The sequence below is a fragment of the Vicugna pacos genome, chromosome 33, assembly GCF_048564905.1.
Source record: "Vicugna pacos chromosome 33, VicPac4, whole genome shotgun sequence".
Taxonomy (NCBI): domain Eukaryota; kingdom Metazoa; phylum Chordata; class Mammalia; order Artiodactyla; family Camelidae; genus Vicugna; species Vicugna pacos.
In genome coordinates, this window is record NC_133019.1 from 17,850,669 (window position 1) to 17,864,222 (window position 13,554).

The 13,554-nt window shown below is 37.6% G+C and overlaps 1 protein-coding gene across 3 annotated transcripts in view; it reads left to right on the plus strand.

The window, feature by feature from the left end:
- RDX (radixin) overlaps nt 1-13,554 on the plus strand; it is a 67,993-nt gene that overhangs the window by 21,311 nt on the left and 33,128 nt on the right. For all 3 annotated transcript variants that reach the window (XM_072954162.1, XM_072954163.1, XM_072954161.1), the window contains exons 4-9: nt 687-782; nt 1,326-1,600; nt 6,591-6,674; nt 6,876-7,022; nt 8,174-8,270; nt 9,179-9,342. In XM_072954162.1, coding sequence (XP_072810263.1) covers nt 687-782; nt 1,326-1,600; nt 6,591-6,674; nt 6,876-7,022; nt 8,174-8,270; nt 9,179-9,342 — 863 coding nt within the window. The remainder of the gene's footprint in view (nt 1-686; nt 783-1,325; nt 1,601-6,590; nt 6,675-6,875; nt 7,023-8,173; nt 8,271-9,178; nt 9,343-13,554) is intronic.

The following is a 13,554-nucleotide window of genomic DNA, read 5'->3' on the forward strand; positions in this document are numbered from 1 at the left end:
ATAAGTTTATTCACAGAGGCATGTTAGTTGAGCTGGGCCTTGAGGAATAAATTATTTAACTGGTGTTTGTAAAAGTACAGAAGAAACATTGTGTGACCAAAGGTATAGAAAGATAAAATTTATGGCACATTCCAAGAGTGATTTCTTGCTCTGTGAGGGTACAACATAGAATATATTACGATGTTGAGTGAAGGGAACGGGGATGATACCAGCAGTTGGACAATTTGAGGTATGGTGTTTAAATGTCCTCAGAAACTCTTATCACCAAAATGATACCATTTGCCTTGGCTGCCCGATAGTGTAGTTGTGGGGGTAAACTGAAATGGGAAAGTGGAGTTCTGACAGCTCTGTATCTGTTCCTCAGATCCTTCTTGTTATCTGTTAGGGTCGTGATGGGAGATGAGAAAGGAAAGGAGGTAGAGAAAGAGTGGATCAGGTAGGATTGAAATGACACTACAAAATTTAGTGAACAAAACCTGAGTGTAAGTTTTCAAAAATGTTCCTTTAGTGCTCGCTTTGGCAGCACATATACAAAAATGCTCTTTTAATTAGCATGTTAATTTAGGAAAGATCTTTCCTGTAGCAAAGGAATATACCTGTCATCCCTGTGTAGTTTTGTTCTCTTGAAATGCAGAGCCATCTAGTTATACTGTGAGTGCTGAACTGAAATTGACTTTGTTTTTCAGGTGGTGAAAACAGTTGGTCTGCGTGAGGTCTGGTTTTTTGGGCTGCAGTATGTGGACAGCAAGGGCTATTCTACATGGCTTAAACTAAATAAAAAGGTAAAGTGTGTATGATAATATTCAGCTAATAATTAAGTTACTTTGAAGTTACCACGATCATGAATTTGTGCCAGAAACACTCAGTGTGACTGATTTCAGGCCTCCTTTTGCAAATTATCTCTGTGAATCGTTAGTGGTGTCATGTCTTTTGATTTAGTAAGGGACCTTCAGTGGATCATCTTAGGGAAAAGAAATGTTTACTTTTCCTATTTGAAAACTTACCATGTAAGAAATGTTATTAGGTGTAACTTAGTACTTCGACCTTAATTTAAACATCTGCAGGATCAACTTCTCAAGAGGAATTTCAGTTTGGTTATTAGTTAGGATCTATGAGTTATGGGTCACACTCGTGAGCATAGAATCTTTTTCTTACATAAAATTTCTTTTTACAGGTTCAGAATCTTACACGCTAGAATCTTAATAGATTTAGACTCTTATTTATGTTTCACAGTCTACTTTGTTCCAAAAAGAATTTTATGTGGCTAGGTTTAGTTATTGTGACTCTAACATTTTTACTGATTATACTTGAAATTATTGTTCCAGGTGACACAGCAAGATGTTAAAAAAGAGAATCCTTTGCAGTTCAAATTTAGAGCTAAATTCTTTCCTGAAGATGTTTCTGAGGAATTAATTCAAGAAATAACCCAGAGACTTTTCTTCTTGCAAGTTAAAGAAGCTATCTTAAATGATGAGATATATTGCCCACCAGAAACTGCAGTTCTTTTGGCTTCCTATGCTGTCCAAGCCAAGTATGGAGATTATAATAAAGAGGTTCATAAACCGGGCTACCTGGCTAATGATAGACTCCTACCGCAGCGGTAAGTGAGACACATTCTTATGCTATATTGTCTAAAAATTAGTATTTCAGAAGTTCGTAAATGGTTGTGATTTGTTTGCTTACTTGTTGATGTTTTAGGTTGTAAGTTGCCAGCTGCATCAGAGAGTGTACTTTTAAAAGTCATGACCCAGAAGCTACATAGATCTATATACTCTGTGATTACCTAAACCTCTGCCTCTTCTCACTCCCGTAAGATAAGCAATAAATGAAGGCAGTGATCATTTGGGCTTGGGGAGGACATAATGTTGCTACTTATTAGTAAAAACTCTCACACAGGTAAATAGGTATATAATAAATACTCCTGAAAATAATAAGTGCCAGGCTGTATTTACTCTATAGAATTAAAATTAAGTTTCAAACTTTTCAAAAGACTTTTTTAAACTTGATCTTCAAACTCCTAGTCTAGTGCCCTGTTCTCATCGTACTGCTGCCCTTATTGTTATTGCGCTGAGCTGGAGTCTGCTCCCAGATGGGCAGCAGAGCCAGTCCCCTGACACCGGGCTGTGTGAAGGAAGGTACAGCATTTATTGCAGGGCACCAAGCAAGGGAGTGGGAGACAAGCCCTGGGTCCACTCCCACGTGGTCTTTTGAGATGCGGGTTTTTCAAAGGGGGAGAACAAAGAGGCTGGGATTGATCACTATCTTGTGACAGTTTGGGAGTCAGAGTATCTCTGGTTTATGATTCTCTGGCCAGGTGGTTCATGGCTCAGGGGCCTGTTAGCCCCTCTTGCCCTGGAGAAACAACCTGTGTTTGTATGTTAATATCTGTAATGACAGTTTTAGTACATTTAATGATGTTGTCGACAACAGCAGTCAACAGTCAGCTGACCGTGGTTGATGAGTGTTCAGTTATCAAGGATTGAGGTCAGGGGACAGACAGGAAAAGAAAGTTTTGGTAGAGAACTTAATCAGAAACGCAGTAAGGGAACTTGGTTTTAGGGGGACTCAGTTTCAATATAGCAATTATTTTAGAGTTGGCACAGCAAAGGAAAACAGCATTAGCAGAAGACCTAGGTTTCAAATGCTGATTCTGCCCTTTTTTCTACCCTTCGCTAATTATGTGGCCTTAGGTACGTATCCTCTCTGAGCCTGAGTATCTGAATATGCAAAATGGGGACAGAAGTTTTGCTCTGTCTGCCTTACTGTTTATGATTATAGTTCACGACGTGTATGGTTTACTGTTTCAACTGTCAAGTGTGATACGAGAGTTGGTAGTATTATAAAATCTAGAAAGTACAACATCAAATATTACTTTTAAATATCTCAATTCTTAGTTATAGTAGCATACGTGACACTGAATCACATTAGGGTGTACATGGAGGTTTTTCTTTAGAACCCAGAGAGAAGTTACTATTCTTACCTCAGATTTGTGAATTTCACAATTTCTGTTTAAATGCAAAACTGTGTATTAACCTAAAATTTCAGTTCTGTGTTGCTTTCTCATAGTTTTAAGTGCTTAGGTGGAGTTTCTTTTTCATAGGTACTAAATATGAAGAAACACAAGACTACTTTAAGTCCATTAAGTACAGTAGCTTTAATAATTGGTTATTAAATCTTACACTGTTCTGCTCTTTAGTATTATAACAATAATAGTTATTTTAGAGGGTGAAATGATGCATGTTGTTCACTGAAAGAATCAGAATTATGAGGTACTTGTAAGTCTGTTTCTGATTATTATTCCAACCATAAATTCCTGTCTTAGTTTCTTTAAGCGCTGAATTGAGTAATTGATTACTGGTACAGTAGAGTTTCATTTCACATAAGGATTAGTTTTTATTTAATTGAGGTATAATTTATATATAGTAAAATGCCAGCAGATTAGCTTTTAAATCAGTACATAAGGTAAATAGTATATATAAATAATCAAAATTACCTTTAGAATTCTTAATTGTTTATAAAATAGGCATACTTTATCTCAACAAGTATAACATAGATAATTCTTTCCGTGTTAGGTCAGATTGCTGTTTGGTTGAGTACCAGATGAAGTAACTGGCTTACATTTAACAGTCATGTGATTTAAAAATAATTTTTTTTAATACTAGAATCAAACTTAAGCACAATTAATTTCTTTTAGATGCATATGTGCTATAACCCATTCTGTTTAAAAAAGAACAGCACATGCTGTTCAAGATTTGGTCTTTAACTTTGAAGGTCCTGTCAGGTGTTCTTCAGGTTGTTAGTCTCAGGACGACTAACTCAGGCTTAAAGGAGACTTACTCATAAAGTCAGAATACTAAGTTCTTGATTTAGAATGGAGGAGAGCCCTTCAGTATTGGCTTATTCTGTATAATGGTGTGTAGCATACTCTTATCACTAAGTACCTGGGGGAAGATTAGAAATCAGGTTATTTGGTGATCCTAAACCAAAAACAATAATTTGATGATTTTGATGGATGTTTATAATTCTTGTATTGAAAAACCTAGATAAGCAATCTGTTCTCCCACAGTAGAGTTTAGCAGTCTGGTGGTATGAATGATCAGCTCCACCAGACAGTATCCCTCTCTTTTAAAAAGAGCTAGATATACATACATGTTTATGTACCAAGTTTCTGACTTAGGTATCTGGGTGGTTGGTAATAACCTTTTCAAGGTAAGAGGAGAAGGAACACATTTTGGAGGAGGAAGATTTTAGTTTTGAACCTACTGAGTTTGCAATATCTCCGGTGTAAGAGGAGTTTCAGTACTTTTGGGGTTGTAGCCAGATTGTGGTGGACCTGGGGGGACAGTGATGTGAGGTGTGGAAATGAAGGGTGGTGAAAATGGACAGTGCTCAAAAGAAGTTTGGCTGTGAAAATGAAAAGAGTAGGGAAGCATGAGTTTATAGACATGTTCATTAAAAGATGGAGAAGAATTGATTTAATGCTTTTATTCACTCTATAAATTTTTGAGTACCTCTTCAGTGCTGTCACTGAGCATAAGTGGTGAGCAACCTGAATGTGGTCTTTGCTCTCTTAACACAAGTAAGTATACATTCATACCTCATTTTATTGCACTTTGCCTTATTGTGCATTGCAGGTACTGTGGGGTTTGTTTTTTTTTTTTTAACAAATTGAAGGTTTATGGCAGCCCTGCATCAAGCAAGTCTTTCAGTGCTGTTTTTTTCCAGCAGCTTTTGCTCACTTCATTTCTGTGTCACATTTGGTAGTTCTTGGAATATTTCAAAGCCTCCACCAGCAAAAAACTTAATGACTCCCTGAAGGCTCAGATGATGGTTAGCATTTTTTTTTGTCAAGAAAGTATTTTTAAATAAAAGTATTTAAATTGTTTCTAATAGACATAAAGCTATCGCACACTTAATAGACTACAGTATAGTGTAACCACAACCTTTATATGCATGGGGAACCAAAAAAATTCATATGACTGCTTTATTGAGGTGATCTGGAAATGAACCCGAAATATCTCCAAGGTATGCCTATGTCTGATAATATATGTGGGCAGGGGACAATAAATGATGGAGTGAAGATCCTGAGAAAACAGAGGGAGAAGTCTTTTAAAGGCCCAGATGGATTTCAAGCCAAGTGGGACAGATCAGCCTTTCGCATGGAGGGGGACTCCTTTGTTCTGGACAGAAGGAAAAAAGGGTGGGAATGTGGGGATACTTGCAAACCGGTCATACAGATTAATAATACAAGCACATTACACAAAATGCAAACAAAGGAGATTTGAAATGCAGGATATAAGAAGCTAGAACATAAATCTGGTGGCATCCAATTTAATTAACCCATACCTCCAGATTTAGTGAACATTTTAATACCTGCAATTGGCTGTGCTGATTATGCCCTCGAGGCTTGCCTCCTGGGGAGCTCAGAGGCCAGATGGCAAGACAGCAAAAATGCGGAAACTTAAGTGCTATTGGGAGGAAGACAAAAATCTCCCAAAAAGCAGGAGCTTTAAAGAAGATTCGTAGAAGAAGAGGTGTGTGTTAAGACAATGGGATCTGAGACCCCATTAAGGAATCTACTCTAAATAGTGAGTAATTTGTCCAAGGGAAGATTCTATCCCAAGATTTCTTTATACTGCCAAGAAATCATGGTTTACCATAAATTTTTACATAGTAAAAAAATAATATTTTAATACCACCACTTTTACTATCAGTAAAATAGGATCTGAGAATTCACTAATAAAGATGGATAATTATCATCATCATTCCCAAGGAGACTAAAATACATAATCAGTACTGAATGTAGCAGGTAAATTATGTGCATATTGAATTTGCTCATTTGGTGTGAAAATACTGGTAGTTGAAAATAAGAATGTATTTGCTGACATTTGCAAAAGAAACACTGGAAGGATACAAAAGAAAAAGTTATTTGAAGGGTGACGGTAGTGAAAAAAACGGCTTTTCATTTGTTTACATTTTATATAAAGTATTATTTATAGAAAATAACGAAATTACATTTAGCAGCAAAAAAGTAAATGTGCAGAGTCAAAGAAAAATTAAGACCCAAGAATTCTGATTTTCAATCGTTCCCTCTCTAATTTTTTGAATTAATAATGAGAAAGTCATTTTTCCCTTTTTCTGGCTCAATGTTTTATTCATTTCAATTATTTGAATTTCCATAAACTATTCATATAATATTTAAAAAATATGTATTATTTAAAATAATTTCAGGATCCTAGAATCTTTTTATTTTGTGATAATTGTAGATTCACATGCAGTTGTAAAAAATGATAGTTCATCCTGTGTATCCTCCTCCCAGCCTTCCTTAATAGTAATGTCTTGCATACCTTCAGTACAGTATCACAGCCGGGATGTGACGTTCATACAGTCCACTGACTTTATTCAGGTTTCAGCAGTGTTATTGCAGTCATCCGTGGGTATGTGTGCATTTGTTAGTTCTGTGCAGTTTTAGCATGTGTATGGATTTGTATGACCACCACTGTCAAGGTTCTTAATGATTCTAGACTTTAAAAAAAATATTGATTTTGAATCTTAAAGGCATTTTCATAGATTTTTTTTTTTCCTTACAGTGTTTTGGAACAACACAAACTGACAAAGGAACAGTGGGAAGAAAGAATACAGAACTGGCATGAGGAACATAGAGGAATGCTAAGGTATTTGGGTGATTGTTTTCTTAGTGTTTTTTTCTTAAAAGTATTTCTTTTCCGTAACATTTATTATTGCATCAGATTATCCCCAAAGGATGATTTGACTTATATGAGTAACTATAAAGCACTAAATTTTAATCCAAAGTGGTTTTGTATTTTATTTGGTATTAGATACTTTTACTTAGATAATTCAAATTATTTCAACAGGGAAGATTCTATGATGGAATACCTGAAGATTGCACAAGACCTAGAAATGTATGGAGTCAACTATTTTGAAATAAAAAACAAAAAGGGAACTGAGTTGTGGCTAGGCGTTGATGCTTTGGGTCTGAATATTTATGAACATGATGACAAGTAAGTTTAATTAGTTGCATAGTGACCTGGTCATTATTCGGCTTTAGTCTTAACGTTTGTAAAAGTTCTTTTTGGGGTTGATTACTCTTAACTGCTTTTCTTTCCCCCTAAATTAAAAGATCAGTTAATGCTACATAGGCATTCAGATAACTTACAGTTTTCTCAACATCTTGTAGTTTGAGTTTTACTTCTCAAGTGTATTTATCAAATAGAATGATACACTTTTATTTGAAGTATGCTTCTTGATGTCTTGTGAGTTATGTCTAGTGACTTAAAATATTTTATCTCAATAAATGGAGAATGATTCCTTAAATGTTATTCCTAGCATGTGAGTTGAAATTGAAATTAACATGTATAAGAAATCAGGAGCAAGGAGACAGTGAAATAATAGATGTATGATTTACTATATTTTGTAACACTGTTTTTGAACGTTTACCTTGTAGGAATTGTTTTGAATAGTTTTGCACATTGATAAAGTAGAATATCGTTGTGCTATGCATGGTGAACAATGTAATTTTATTTTGAAACTGACCAGGTATTAGTTTTTATGTTAATATGTAATACGTCAGGCTCTTAGAGCACTTCTTAGTGATGGTAGCTAGAATCACTTTATATCTCCCTTTAATTTACTGTATCACATAAGCAGCCAAGTCTGTGCCAGTAAGACCTTCTCCTAAGACATTTCTTTTTATTCTGCGTTGGCTCCAGAATTTTATTGTCATTAGTATAGGCATCTAATAAGATACATGTTTATAAGCATATATAATAACTCCAACAAAAGAGAGAGCATTTTACTAATTTTACTCTGATACACTTTTTTTTCATATATTACAAAGCAAGTTAAAATGCTTTATCATTCAGAAGAGAAAATTTTGAAAAGCAAAAATGACTTCAAGAGTAATTTTTGTGGACAAAATTTTTCCTTTTTTTTTCTTTCTTAAAAAAATCTTGGGATTAGTTTCTGTTAGAGTCCCCACTATAGTTATGGGTACAGATAAGGATGGGGAGTGTGAAAGATAAGGGCTAGCTTGAGATGGGAGGGATTAGGAATGGGGATTCTGGACAACTGGGACTTTGGTCTTAACGGAATGGTTCAGTTTCTTCTTATAATGAGAATATATTCATCTTAAGGGATGCTTTCATTTTTTAAGGTTAACACCTAAAATTGGTTTTCCCTGGAGTGAAATCAGAAATATTTCATTTAATGACAAAAAATTTGTTATAAAGCCAATCGACAAAAAGGCACCTGTAAGTAAAATTCTTTTGTTTTACGTATTAACTCTTTAAATTCCTGCCACTTTGCCATGCTGTATCACTTGAAGAATGGCATTATTCATTTCTTGAATTGCTTCTAAGGAACATTCTCTACATAGTTTAACTTTCCCAATGATGAAATAATGAATATTATTAAAAATACAAGCTTTTAATCTTTTTACAACATGTAAATTACCAGAATTTTATTTTAACTGAGATTTAGCTGTAAAGTAGGTAATATAAATTAGGAGGTGATTGAAAACAGTCACCATTCCTATTTAAAAAGGAATGTTTTTGGTGGCTAGACTGTAGTAGATGTAGCGCTACTCTAAATTACTTATTTATAAAGCTTTGCACTATGAGCTTTGCGTTTGTATTTTCATGACTCAAAGCCTTGAATTTAAGAAATCTTTATTTTTAGATAGATTTTTTTTTTATTCCTCTAGTGTCAAATATACAGTAGTATTTTAACTCTGTTAGTTACTGGAAAGACAAAAAAGATGCAGAGAACATTTCTAGGTTAAAAAACTTAACAGCCTTGAACAAAGGTGCAATTTTGAGATCAATGGCAAAGTCAAAACAAACCCCAAAAAACCCTCCTCTGAGGTGAAGGAACAGATGGATGCCCCTGATTGCTTTGGAGAAGAAAAAGACTGAATGACATTTAATGCATTGAGAGAATAAGAACATTAGCTTCTCCACAAAACTGGTGGGCAGTGAAAAGGTGAGGAACCAGTTAGGTGAAAGTACGGCACACTCACAAGGAGGGAAGAAATGTTATGATTTCGAAACTATGTGTAACATGAAATTAGAATTCATAGCACAGGTTGAAATTTAGTACAGCTTATTGTGGGAGGATTATCCTTCATGAAGATTCTAAACTCAGACTACTTCACGTTTAGGATTTTGTTTTTTATGCGCCTCGTCTGAGAATCAATAAGCGGATTTTGGCCTTGTGCATGGGGAACCATGAGCTGTACATGCGGAGGAGGAAGCCCGACACCATCGAGGTGCAGCAGATGAAGGCGCAGGCCAGGGAGGAGAAGCACCAGAAGCAGCTGGAAAGGTACGGGGTGTGCAGCTTGGGATTTACAGCATGCTCATCAGTTTCTTTAACATACTCCAAATTTATATTTTTACATTATTTTCATTGTATTAAAATTGAATTGACAGTATTATCACTATCCTCCTGTAAAATGAGTATGTGTAATTTTCAAGTTAGAAACCTTTTGACAGCTGTTTCTGAGAAAATAGCTTTTCATAACTTCACAGATGTGCTCATCTTCCATTGTACTTGCTTTTTACTGACAGTCTTGGGAATGGATGTAGTAGTTTGAAATTTTCAGGTTTGTTTTGCCTGTGACATGTGTGTCTTAAATGTTCAGCACGTTCTCACCTATTTTGCTTTGAAACAATGTCAGTAACGTGGCAGAACTGAAGTGAAGAGTCACCGTGCAGAGCAGTGTTAACACCGGCACCGCTGCCAGCAACTCTGATCTTGAACCGTGGTTCACTGACACTTTGAAAAGAGATAGATGTTAAGTATATTAAATTGAGATTTTTGAAATGGAAAATACTGAATAAAATCCTTGTCGACCCTGGAACCACATTACTGGGTCTAGCAACGTCATTCCCAAATTTGATTCTGTATTAATTTAAATTCTAATTAATTAATTGAAAAAAATGTAGAGACCAAATTAATCTTTGTAGGATAACCTAATCGTAGAATAGAGTAGGCCCGCAAGAAAACAGACTTGAGGCGCCTTAAGCACCGTGTAAACGCCTGTGGGAAATAGCGTGATTTGAATCTAGTAATTAAATAGGCCCTCCCTGAGGTAAAATTTTGTGACCTGTATTTTTAGTGTTTGTATTAAATATATATTTTTCTTAAATCTTCTGTGTAATTCAGATATTTTATTAACTCGGATTGCTCCCCTCAAGTTGTCCGCCTTAGAGAAGTTTACTGCTTCACAAAATATTTTCTATACAGGCATGAAGCTTCCCAGTGATTCCTGACCCCAGCACCAGAGATACTAAGTTGGAGTGTTATTTGGGGCTGTCACCTTGCACTGCTCTCACGGCGCGTAGGCCACATTGTAGTTCTAGTCTTACATACTTTCTGAAACAGTTCTTTATTGGCCTTTCCTTTCTCTCTTCTTATCCAGCATAGCCTTTCCCTCCACCTCTCTGAAAGGAAAACTTTTTCTTTTATTCTCTCTGTGTCACCCCTCTTTCTCCCTCTCCTCCCACCCCCTCTAATGTCTCCTGTCATGAGTTAAATAACAGCTTATGTTTCATGCTCATCAAGCCATAACATGCTAACTGTTCTGCTTGTCTGAAACGTTGCTATATTATTTTCATTCTTAAATACATTTGTCTGGTTTGTGCTTTATTTCTCGCACATAGTGAGGAGTGCTGTGTGGCTTCTGGTACATGCGGTGTGAGTAATAAATACCATTTGGGGCGGGGACTGTATTTTAGTTTCTGTGAGGCCTTGATGAAAGTGGAATATTTTAAGTATCTTTCTCACCCGCCCTCCCCCCCAGTAACAACCCCATGATTCCTTTCTTGGATTCCGTGAAAGGTCCCAACCTTTCATTAGCAAGCGTTTATTGACTGCTTTGTACACAGGAGGAATTCAGTAACTGTTTAATTCATTTGAGTGCCTAGAGGATGTTTTATATTAGTCCAGTCACATAGGGACTGGCAGTCTCAGAAATGGCATGCCAGCCCTTCACTTACTCCCTGCTTTACAGGTCAGAGAGAGAGAAATGATGGCTGTGTATGTAGAAGCAAGGCAGCCAGCAGGCGCACTTGGGGGCTGCTCGGGGGTGTGCCGCCCTGCTGCCGCGCTCTCCCGGGCCAGGGGAGTCGTTGGGAAGGGGCAGCAAGGAAGCCCCTTTCCCGACAACACCTTGGCATGTGTGGCCGTATTCTCGCCTCACAACTCTTACGACTTTTTTTTTTAAACAGTGAAAGTGACATACACCATGTGTGCTCTGAGTTCGCATTTTAGAGTCAGATACCTGCGTGCCAGCTGGAGGGCAGCTGCGGGGTACTCTGTATCATGGCTGGCTGCTTGTGTCACTAGGACTCAGCTGGTGTCATACAAAGAATACAGGTTTGGAGTTAGATAAATGGGGGTTTGAATCCTTTTCTGATGTTTGTTGAGCAGATAGCTTCTGAGCCAGTGTTCTCTCGCCTTTACTTTGAAAATAATAGTCCTACTTTCAAGGCTTGTTGTGAGGAATGACGTCAGTATACAGACATTTAGCAAAATACCCGGTGCTTGATAAATAGGAGCTGTTACAGTGATTCTTTGTATTATGAATACATAGTCTGAATAGAAGTTGAATTATGTTAGTTTTTAATTTTCACTTAAAAATGTAATTGGGCCCATCTGATATCCATTAAAAAGTATTCTTAAATATTATAATTTTTGCATGTTAGTATAGAGAATTGATAATTAATATGTTATTTACATTCTTAAAATAGAACAACTTGGTCAGACCTGTGTTTCCAAATCCATACTCTAAAAATAGTTACATCTTGGTTTAGAGTAATCCCACGAGGCTTTGATAAGAAAATGCACAGCATGCCTCGGGGCTGGCGAGCGGACCAGGTTCGTCCTCCCAAGCGAGTGTTCAGGGGAGAAGCAAGCTTTCTCAGTTTCATAAGGGAGACAAGACAGACCTGCAAAAACGGGTATCACCATGGGAATGTGGAGAGCCTAAGGCGTTTGTATTAACTGAGTGGGGTGTTAGTTGGTGATGGCTGTAGTCAGGGGAGAGCTCTTAAAAGATACGAGGCACAAGCCTTCAAGATTGCAGCCCAAAGTAAACCTTGCAAAAATGGTGTAAATGTCATAATCAAGTTAAATATCCGTCATACATTTATTCTGTTTTCTAGTCCAAAGACTAAATTTTTCCCCCCAATTTGCCTATTGTTACCTTCAGTCTTTTTTCTTGCTTCCTTATTTCCTTTCTCTCCGTCCTTGAGGAAGAACAAATGAGACATCAATAGGGAAGAGCTGAGTGACACCAGTGCCCGGCCCCAGAGCTGGACCTGGAAGGTTCTGTATTGCCGTGGCCTTCACTCTTGAGACCTGGTTTGTGGTATAAGCCCTCATGAAGTGTCTCAGGGGCCTCAAGGAGGGAGATCACTGTCTTGGAGAGCTGTGGCAGCGCTGTATGTGACTGAGCAGAGACCGGGAAGTGACCAGGGTAGGCTGTTCAACCTCTGAGGGTGGCAGGCAGCCTGGCATGGGAAAGAGTAGGTCTGACCATACTAGCAGTCACTTGAAAAGTGCTGTACTCCCACAGACAGCCTGCCTCTTTGGCTTTCTAAAGAACACAAGAGAGGGCAGCAGCCTCTGTGGGGGCCACCGGGTCCTTGTCTTGCTCAAGGAAATTGGGAGACACAAACATTTCTAAGCCTCTGTCACCTTGATCTTCCAGAGTGGTGGGGGCTCTCAAATCCTTAAGTCTCTTGCCTGTGTATACTCCGTGGATTGACTTGGATAGGAAGAAAGAGGTGAATGTGCTGCAGAGCGAGCTCCAGATCTTGCAGGGGAGAAGGCTTAGTTGTTGACGCTTACTTCTGACTGTTACGGAAGTACCACACTTTGTAGGGAACTCCAGAACAGAGGTGGGGCTCCCCTCATGTGAATGAAGTCCAGGCCCTGGATGATTAGATGCCGTCAGGATTCATTAAAACCAGTGGGGGGTCACCCTCATGAGCACCAGGAGGTCACTGTCAGTTGTCTGTCTTGCTGACTTGTCATGACTTTACCTGTTTGCTGCACAACTGGATGCTCTTTTTGTGTTGGAGGCAGATGGGTACTAGGAGCTGCAGGAATTTTTAAATTAAGGTTTATTGAGTAAGGAAAAACAAACTTTGATAATAAAACTTAGCTAGTAAGCTTATCAGAGACTGCAAGTTGAGAAAGCACATGGTTTGGGCCTGAAATTCAGAATTGACATGAGATGGCAGTGATTTTTTGGGGAATATTTAGGCATATCCAGGTAAGTTTTAGAGATGAAGTCATAATTGATTTTTTTAACTAAAAAGTGTCTCCAGTAGGCAGTATTATCTAATAATTAACATGATATCTCATATAACTCTTACTCATCATTATACTTCTGGCCCTCAGCATAGAGTCTGACCCACAGTAGGCCCTGGGTGACTGTTTGATGAATGAATTTGGCTGTATTTTTTAAAAAGTCTCATTAGGCCCATGGCAGATGCAGGTGAATGACAGAAGCGCTCTTTCCCTCCA